This window comes from Sinocyclocheilus grahami, unplaced genomic scaffold (assembly GCF_001515645.1).
Source record: "Sinocyclocheilus grahami isolate Dianchi unplaced genomic scaffold, SAMN03320097.WGS_v1.1 scaffold595.1, whole genome shotgun sequence".
In the NCBI taxonomy this organism is placed as follows: Eukaryota; Metazoa; Chordata; class Actinopteri; order Cypriniformes; family Cyprinidae; genus Sinocyclocheilus; species Sinocyclocheilus grahami.
The window spans coordinates 397,864-408,047 of record NW_015505774.1 but is presented as its reverse complement, the minus strand read 5'-3'; the positions used below and the strand labels follow the sequence as shown (position 1 = coordinate 408,047).

The following is a 10,184-nucleotide window of genomic DNA, read 5'->3' as shown; positions in this document are numbered from 1 at the left end:
AGATGGATCCACACGTCTCACGTCTCGTCAGCCCCATTACAGTTACAAAGAAAAGCAGATCAGAAAAGCTAAATACTGAGCTGGTTATGTCAAAATGTATTAGTTTACAAATCACACAGTATGGTAAAAGTGTTTTGAGCTCATAACAAAGTATTGAGCAAGGAATCATGTGAAAATAAGTATATTATTTGTGTGAAAAGGAATAAAAGTTGTTTTACTGCAACTAGTGTTAATTTTAACTGGAAACTGCAGTGAAGGTATGTTTGTGCAGAAATGCAGGTTAGATGCACATATTTCCAATGAGCCTGTATTGGCCATTTCCCAGGGAACTCATGAACTGATCAAACACACACCTTGAAAGAAATGTACGTTGCTTCAGAGAAAGGCATCTGCCAAGTAGGGCTGTACGATTAATCAAATGTGATTGTCATGCACATTTTTATAGCAATGCCGGTTCTGTAATCAGCAGGAAATCATCATCACGTGCTTTCAGATGGAGCAGAATTTACTACACAGAGCCGTAGTTCACTGACAAGTTATGCAAAAAAATTGCAGACGATTTTATTGCGCGATTATTAAATCGAAGAAATCGTTCGCGATAAATGACAGCTGTTTGCATAGCTTCTCAGTGAACTACGGCTCTGTGAAGTAAATGCTGCTCCATCTGAAAGCATGTGAAAATACCACATTTAATAACATATTTTTACTCCAAACTCACTTCATAACGTCAGTCGAGTGTTTGAAATAAATCCTGCTGTGAGATGATGTGGCTTCTTGCACAGAATAAGGCACGCAACATATTTCATAGTATTTAAGCAGTGATAAAGGCATTGCATTATAAATATACTTCATTTTAAAGAAAATTATAATAAGAACTCAGATAAACCGTATATTGCCATAATCGTGTGTTTAGTCTTGTGTAGTTGAATCTTCTGTTTATTCAGCTGCAGCGATAGGCATTTTCTGGGTTTCTTCTGCGAGGAGTATTTGGAGTTTCAGCGCGAGAGTGCCCTCTGGCCTTCGGATGGAGATTTACTGCTGATCATAGAACCGTGCTTCACTGAAAGATACGCATGACAATCGCAGCTTCTGTCGAATCGCGATCTCGATTCCATTTCGATTTATTGTGCAGCCCTACTACAAAGTACAAAAATGTAAGGTGCCTGGCATCAATGATATCAAACATGGTGCAATCCCAGCTAACAGAATGTTCTCACAACTTTCACTAAATCCAAAATCTTCTTTAAGTAATGTTTATGGAATTTTTTAATAACTTTATTCATATTTGATATATGTTCTCATAACGTTGAGAGAAAACATTCTTAGATCAGCATTCTCAAAACGTCCTTAAGATGTCATTTGTACTTGATGAAACATTTTCTATTAACTTTAAATAACGTTCTAATCACGACAAGAAAACTGGATATTTAAACGTTCTTAGAATATTAAAAAGAAATGCTCAAACAATGTTATATTGCGGGTGGATTTCAGTAGTGGCGTGTAACACAGTCACTCCCACAAGCCACTTTGGAGGGTTCAATCAGGGTTTCAGTGGGCCTTAAAAAGTCTTAATTTAGTTACATCAAATTTAAGGCCATATAAAGTCTTAAATGCCTTAAATGGTTACAAGAAAAGTCTTTATTATAATTTCAAGGGGTCTTAAATTTGGGGACGGAAAGACAAAAAGATTAGACGGAAAGATTAAACTTCAAAAGGCTATGATTTCATTGAATAAATATGAGCTGCATGTTTCAAAGTCAAAAAGCTGTTTTTATATGAATGCATCTCTGAAGGGAACTGGCTGTTTTTAGAAAAGTTTCAGACGTATTTTCTTTACATCTTACCTGTAATGCCTGATAAAGTAGAGTTTGTCCCTGCTGAAAAAAACAAAAACAAAACAAAAGCTAAAACCAGCCTAAACTGCTTGGCTGGTGTTACCAGGAAATGGCAGATTCTGTTTTTTTTGTTTTGTTTCTTGTTTCTCTCAACAAATATCTAGAATCAGTGTTAGTCATGAGGCAGAGGAGGCTTTGGGAAACTGTGCAGCAGCAGCAGCAGAGAGGAAATTATGCTTTAGTTATTTCATAGCCTTTGTGTTTGGGTTTGGCGGCATTTCCGAGCTCTCAGTAGGTGTCTGTGGGCTTCTGCTGCCCATCATGGCTTGTTCACATGGTGTACTTCACAACCACACACTCTTAAACACACACACTGTACGCCACCAGGTGTGTCAGACTCCACTCCACCAGAGGAAAGACACCGCTGGCACCGTCCATCCTTCAGACACTGCCAACAGAAGCTACGTCTCTGTGGAATCTGGTGTGGCGGCTCTTGTGAGAGGGAAACTACGTCAGCGGCACTTACAGGTGGCAACCGAGGGCAGCTGGGAATGAATGTCAGTCACAATTCTGCTGCTAGAGGAATTAGTTACGTAGTTGAAGGAATAGTTCAACCACAAATGAAAACTGAGTTACTTCATGGGAACAGATTTAGGGAAATTTTACATTCCATCACTTGCTCACCAGTGGATCCTCTGCTGTGAATGGGTGCTGTCAGAATGAAACGTTTTTAACTTCAAACCGAGTCCATAATCCATAATAATGCTTGAGCTGTGCATATTTCTCTCCTGATTCAGACCAGATGAGTTTTTCACAGGAGTGTTATTACGGATTATGGACTCGTATTTTAGCCGGAAGGTATGGTTCGAGGTTAGAAACCTCAATGGATTGGTATTTTACAAACATTCAGCTTTTGGCTTCACAAGATGTTAATTGATGGACTGGAGCCGTGTGGATTATTGTGATGTTTTATCAGCTGGTTGGACTCTCATTCTGATGGCACCCATTCACTGCAGAGGATCTATTGGTGAGCAAGTGATGCAATGCTACATTTCTTCAAATCTGATGCAGAAACAAAATCATCTACATCTTGAATGGCCTGAGGGAGAGTAAAATTTCAGCAAATTTTTCATTTTTGGGTGAACTGTCTCTTTTAAACTATGCTTGTAATCATCACTCAAAACATGATTTCTTGGTAACACTTTGGAATAAGGTTCACCAATTAGTGCATTAGAGATCAATACTTTAAAAGCATTCATTAATCCAGGTAATGGGAATTTATGCATACTCTAATACTGTATATATACAGTGAGGCAAAAAAGTATTTAGTCAGCCACCAATTGTGCAAGTTCTCCCACTTAAAAAGATGAGAGAGGCCTGTAATTTTCATCATAGGTATACCTCAACTATGAGAGACAAAATTAGAAAAAAAATCCAGAAAATCTCACAGTAGGATTTTTAAAGAATTTTCAGTATTTCAGTAATTATTTTAGTACATAAGGTTAAACTAAACGAAAATGAGCTGAAATAAAAATGTTTACTTTTTTATAATTTATTTTAGTTAACATTAATTTCAAGTAATGAAAAAGTTTTTTATGGTTTTAGTTTTAGTTAACTAATATTAACAATTTTAAAATCATATTCAGGATACATTCTGAAATCTTGGTTACCATGCAAACTGATCTTGTTTTAGGGATGTTTAGTTAGTTTTTGACTAGAAAACAAGACAAAGTTGCTGATGAAGTGCAGGATTTTGACACTTTAAGTGCTCCAGCGAATAAGAACTCGCATGACTTACATGCACCGCAGGCCTCGTCTAGAAAAACTACAAGCTCCAAACCACAAGCACAGTGGTTGAGTGAGAGGCACGGAGCCTGCGCTTTACTGTGGGATTTGTGAGGGGTGAAATGAGTGTGGTCTCCAGCCCGGGATGGGTTTCATATTGCTGATTTTCCTCACAGCTCTCTGCTGTGGTTCATGGCACTCAGATCTCGAGAGCGTCCCGTGTGAATGTGCACAGAGACACACTGTATGAAGACACACACTAGTCAGGGGACTGGGAGGGGAACGCGAAGACGCCTGCCTAAAAAAACAGCAACAAAGGAAATAATTTTACAGTTCACTGTGGAACGGGAAGGGAGAGAGACTGACGTTCCCACAGAAGTTGACACATGATCGGATCCAGCTGACCTGGTCACTCACACACACAAACTGCTGTGCACTGAGGTTTGATGGAATCAGGTGGTAATGGTACTCTGAAATATACCCTGGTAATGAAATCCATGTACCATAGCATTTATATGGAACTACAAGTTACTTCTAAAATACCATGGTAGTACTATGGTGATTTTTTTGTATTTGTAGCATCATCATGTCTAAATCAGGGGGCGGGGCCAAAGGATGACTTTAAATTATTGAATTATATTAAGTAATTCAAACTTAATGAAAATGCTAAAAACACACACAAATATTTAATTATATTAAGATAATTGAAAATGTTAATTAAAAGTCTAAAAACGCAAATTAATTATATTAAAAACAATAAAAACTTAATTAAAATGCTAAAATCACCATTTTTAAAATTATATTAAAATAATTTACATTTAATTAAAGGGGTCATATGATGCTGCTAAAAATAACATTATTTTGTGTATTTGGTGTAATGAAATGTGTTTATGCGGTTTAAAGTTTAAAAAACACATTATTTTCCACATACTGTACATTATTGTTTCTCCTCTATGCCCCGCCTTTTTGAAACACGTCGATTTTTACAAAGCTCATCGGTCTGAAAAGCGAGGTGTGCTGTGATTGGCCAGCTATCCTGTGCGTTGTGATTGGCCGAATTCCTCAAGCGTGAGACGGAAATGTTATGCCCCTCACCATACTGTTGATGCCGTGTCCGGCCGGAGTGACGAGACAAAAACATTAAAACCCATTACAAATGAGGCATTTGTTGCATCCAGTGGGGACATAATTACTGATTATAATGCCTTATACTGTCTTTTTACGCGTTGCGTTGCATCACGCCACGTAAACATAAAACCCTGTCTGCATTTGTGATCTGAGAAATTATAAACTTCAAACGCTACTCTACACTGCCCAAAACTCGCGTTTGAATCATCAGTGGCAAATCCTTGAAATGAAAACGTACTTACAGTCTGTGAGTCAGAACTGCCAGCATTGTAGTCTACTCTACCAGGATCAGTAAACAGTCCTCCATAAAATGTGCTGCACACATCTGGATTTGGGTTAAACTGTTCTGGAACAGTGTAGTAAATACAACTTAACCACTGATTTGTAGTCGTGTCCTCTTTTTGAAGACCGAACAACGTAGTTTCGCTTTCACAACGAAAAACACTGTGGCCTAGCGTGAGAGAAAGCCGCAGTGTGAGAGAAACCCGCAGCCGCGTGAGCTGAGGCCGGGATAGAGTGAACAAAGGCGGCGGATTCGACGAAGGAGCAGCAACCACATGTGACGACCCCAGGCTTCGTCCATGGTGAATGCCGATCCGGTGATCCACAGCACTAAGTTGAAGTATTTCCTCAGCGACCAGCACAGATCAGCTCTAGGCATGACGAAGCGGATATCGTCCTCTTTTGGAAGACCAAACAAAGTAGTTTCGCTTTCACAACGAAGCACACAGCGTCTCCACGGCATGGCGGCAGCGGCAACAATACTACAGTGAGAATAAAAGTTATGCCTTCTTTCTTTGCGTGAACATTTGGGCGGCGTTATGCAAATCTTCCTACATAGTGAGGTATATATGTGGGGAGTTTTAGAACGAGCCTTTTTAGGTAGGCTTGGTTGACTCTTAACTTTTATAAAGAATATCTCTTTGGATTTGAGACTTTAGTCTTTGCAACTTTACAGATCTTCTTTATGCACCAAGAGCTTGTAACACTCCAAAGAGAAAGGAAAAAATTAAATCGCATCATATGACCTCTTTAAAATTCTAAAAACACAAACTACTTAATTTTATTAAATAATTTAAACAATGAAAATGCTAAAAATAATATATATATATATATATATATACATTATTACAACACCTCTCTCCCCAGTCTGGCATGAACGGCTCGAATAGTTCCTGTATCAACTGAAAGCCCGCCTTCTGAAATACGAAATGTGCTGTGGTTGGTTAGCTGGACCAGTGTGTGTTGTGATTGGTTAGCTGGGCCAGTGTGTGTTGTGATTGGTTACCATCGGCACTCGGCGCCTGGTCGGGAAATGTCATGCCCCTTACCATAGCCGCCTGCGAGCTTCAGTGTAAATATTGCGTCAAAATCAAATCAATCTGAGCACGATATAAACCCGGATGATTGTAACCACTCTAAATTAATCTGCCTTGGGAAAGCTAGCGCATCTCCAACATAGTGATAACACTCGTTACCTTCTTTAGTGTAGCTCAAATAGGTCTCGTCCCATTCGTCGATCTTTGTGATATCACAGATCCTGGAAAATATGCGTTGTAGTCCAGTTGTTCGTTGTAGTTTTTGAAAAGTGATTTGTGTTTAATAAAATATCTCATTTTGAATTGGACTTTGAGCTTTGAAACTTTGCAGATCTTTTTATGCTCAAACAGCAACATTACAGACTAACTAAAGTTGAAAAAGTGAAAAAGCATAATAGGACCCCTTTAATATTTCCAAATACCAACGTATTTAAAAGTATTCCACCACTGTACCACATTACTTCTGTAAGGTCACTTAGTTCAAAGCATAAATGGCACAGTGATGGAAAAACATGGTGATGCTTTGGGACATCGAAATAAAACGGTGTAATGAAATTCATGAGCCATGTTTGTACCTGAGCGCACGCGCCTCCATCACTCACAATGCAAATAAAGTTCACCAAGGATGATGCGCGTGACCGACGCGAATATTTCTGTTTTTACCTGCCTGGTGAAGAGGATCGCCGCGTCATGGTGATGCTGATGATCGTCATCCAGCGGGTTCTGTTGGTTCTGCCACTTACAGAAGCTCTTGAGCGTCGCGGCGGCGTTTTTGGACACTTCAATCCCCTTTTCGTTCTCGGACAGAATCGCGACTTTAACCACAGACAAACGGATGGGATTCTCTATGCTGGCGTGCCCGTAGAGTTTGGACGCGATGGACGACAGCGTCAACAGGTAATGCTGCAGGTCCTTCCCATACTTCTTCGTCATGGAAGCATCCGCGACCAGCAGCAGCTCCACGTGCCGCGCGCGAGACACGGAGCGTTTGCGTCGCGTCAGCGCGTCGGGCTTCACAAACTTCGTCCACAATCTGCGTCCGCGCGCATCCTCGTTACGCTTTTTATGCCTGCTCGTTTTGCGGTTACGCGTGCCGCAGCTGTGCCGCGCGGTCATCGCTTCGAAACTGAAGCTCTCGCGGGTGTAATAGTGGAGAGCGCGCGTCGCGTCGGCGTCCTCGACGATGTGCACGTCATTCTCGTGCCCTTTCGCCCGAATGAGCGGCGTGATGGTGTATCGCGCGTGATCGACCGCGAAAAACCCATTAAGTCCGCCGCCGCACAGATTGAAAACCGCAAGTGACTCTGCGTTTGAATCGACGGTGCCGCGGTAAACGCATTCCCGACGCGGAGGCAGCGCGTCCACGTTCAAACCAAAGTGATGAGACAGTATAGAGTCGTCCCGCTCCATATCCAGCTGAAAGCGCTGCTCATCCATGTACAGAAGGTAACCGGCTTTTCCTCCCCCGTGATAAATCCGATCCACAGTGCGCACGACGCCGCGGGCAGGTGCGAGCAGAGACGCGTTTGCAGGTGGACGGAACGCGCTGAACGCAACGGAACCGTCCAAAGCGCAACACAACAAAACAATCCGCCACATTATTCCATGTAGTGCAGTCCGGTGCAGAAAACTTTTGGAAACATTACAATCCGAAATACAGCTTTAAAATTACTTGCATGAGGAATTCGAGCCGTACTGATCCATGAGTCCCGGTGCACATCTCACGCGTCACGGAAATAAACACATGAAGGCTGGATGAGAGAGGAACGAGAATTAAAGTGAACTTGATGAACAAAACACAAAGTTTCCTCTTAAAAGCACCAGAGAGAGAGAGAGAGAGAGAGTCCTGCCCCTTTGCGCTCGCTCTCTACTCCAGACCTCCTCCTCTCATTATTTCCCAACTCAGTCTCTCTCTCTCTCTCGTTACTTGTTAGGGGCCAAATGTTTGAAAATGTCCTCACAAACATAGCGAAACAAGTGCTGTGCATTTTAAATGTTATGGAAAACGCACCATCATTTTAGTATGAACGACATTGCGTACTGATAAGCATCTGCATGTGTTTATGTGCCTGAATCAATGCAGTCAAGTAAAGACCGTGTTTCTTCATCCTCATGTTCTCTTTGGTTTCCGAGGGTCACAAAACTGACTCAAAGTCATCCATGACCTTCCTTAATCTTACAACAGCTGACAATAAACTAACTGGGTGATGTTTAAAATGTCCTGACAGATGTCTACTTGACCATATAATGAAAGAGAATGGGCGGTGGGGAAAAATGCTGGTGAGCTCTAAAAAAAGACAAAAAAGTAGCATGAAATCGTAGCAGTAGTATATATGACTTGTGCATTATAATCTTCTGAAGTCATGTGATGCTTTGTGTGAGAAACAGACACAAACTTAAGTCATTATTTACTGAAAAGGCATTTGATGTAATTGCCGTCAAATCTTGCACAATGAAACTGATTTAATGACTCAAAAACATCATATTGATGACTTCTCTTAATCGTACAAGAGCTGATAATAAACAAGCTGGTAATGTTAAAATGTCCTCCATGAAAAATGTGCAAGTACACTACTTTTACCCACTTAATTTGTGTATTTATTGTGTTTTTCAGAGTTCGACAGGATCTGTCTCCATTCACTTTTATTATACGTTACATATAATACTTCCACATTTCTCACAGCGGACATTTTTAACATTACCAGTTTGTTTATTATCAGCTCTTGAAAGGTTAATATTATTAGGTTAAGCTTAAGTCATCAGTATGATGTTTGAGTCATTAAACTCATTGTGGAAGATTTGACATCAAATGACATCAAATGCCAATTTTTTGATTTTCAGCAAATAATTAATGATTAGTGTCTGGTTGTCATACGAAGCATAATATGTCTTCAGAAGAACTGAAATATAATGCATGAGTCAAATGCACTTTACTGTTTTGATGGTTTTCTGTCAATTGATCTCAAACAGAATAACCTATTGCAAAACACGCATTTGATTTGTTACAAATAAATCTTCAATAATATCTGTCTAATAGGTTTGATTACATCAAGGAAACATATCTGAAGGGTTCAGTTGTTATTATTTGTACATACAGTACTGGGTGAATCTCGACAGAACATGAGAGAGAGACCGAACAGCAACGTGACATCATGGAGGGAATCCGCTACTGGGAAACCCTGTTCAATAGTGCATCAGCTGCCACAGGCAATGACACCACTGACACAGAACACTGAGTATTGTTGTGCACACCAGTTCATTCTGCTGTCAGGCTCATTCCAGCACTGTGTTATGACATCATCATCACAACAACAACAGCACAAACAACACTGGCTTAAAGGGACAGATCATCTAAAAAATGTTCTGTCGTTATTTTCTTATCCATATGTTGTTACAAACCTGTAGGACATTCTTTATATTGTAGAACACAAATGTAGATGTTTAGCTGAATGTTCACACTGCTCTTTAATAAAATTGAATGTGAACTATAAAGACCATAAAAATAAAAATAAAACCATAAAAAACAATGTTACTTGAAATAAAATATAAATAACATTTATTTCCCATTTTTATTTAGTTTAACATGCTAAAATAATTAATATATATATATATACAGGTGCATCTCAATAAATTAGAATGTCGTGGAAAAGTTCATTTATTTCAGTAATTCAACTCAAATTGTGAAACTCGTGTATTAAATAAATTCAATGCACACAGACTGAAGTAGTTTAAGTCTTTGGTTCTTTTAATTGTGATGATTTTGGCTCACATTTAACAAAAACCCACCATTTCACTATCTCAACAAATTAGAATACTTCATAAGACCAATAAAAAAATTTTTTTTAGTGAATTGTTGGCCTTCTGGAAAGTATGTTCATTTACTGTACATGTACTCAATACTTAGTAGGGGCTCCTTTGCTTTAATTACTGCCTCAATTCGGCGTGGCATGGAGGTGATCAGTTTGTGGCACTGCAGAGGGGGTAAGGAAGCCCAGGTTTCTTTGACAGTGGCCTTCAGCTCATCTGCATCTTTTGGTCTCTTGTTTCTCATTTTCCTCAGTTTCTCAGATTCTCTATGGGGTTCAGGTCTGGTGAGTTTGCTAGCCAGTCAAGCACA

At 39.9% G+C, this 10,184-nt stretch overlaps 1 protein-coding gene across 1 annotated transcript in view; it reads right to left on the bottom strand.

Moving 5' to 3' along the window:
* Positions 1-7,830, bottom strand: part of adamts5 (ADAM metallopeptidase with thrombospondin type 1 motif, 5 (aggrecanase-2)) — a 58,010-nt gene extending 50,180 nt beyond the window's left edge. Inside the window, exon 1 of the mRNA XM_016240613.1 lies at positions 6,731-7,830. Within this exon, the coding sequence (XP_016096099.1) occupies positions 6,731-7,666 (936 nt within the window). The 5' untranslated portion in view covers positions 7,667-7,830. The remainder of the gene's footprint in view (positions 1-6,730) is intronic.
* Positions 7,831-10,184: the final 2,354 nt, after the last annotated feature.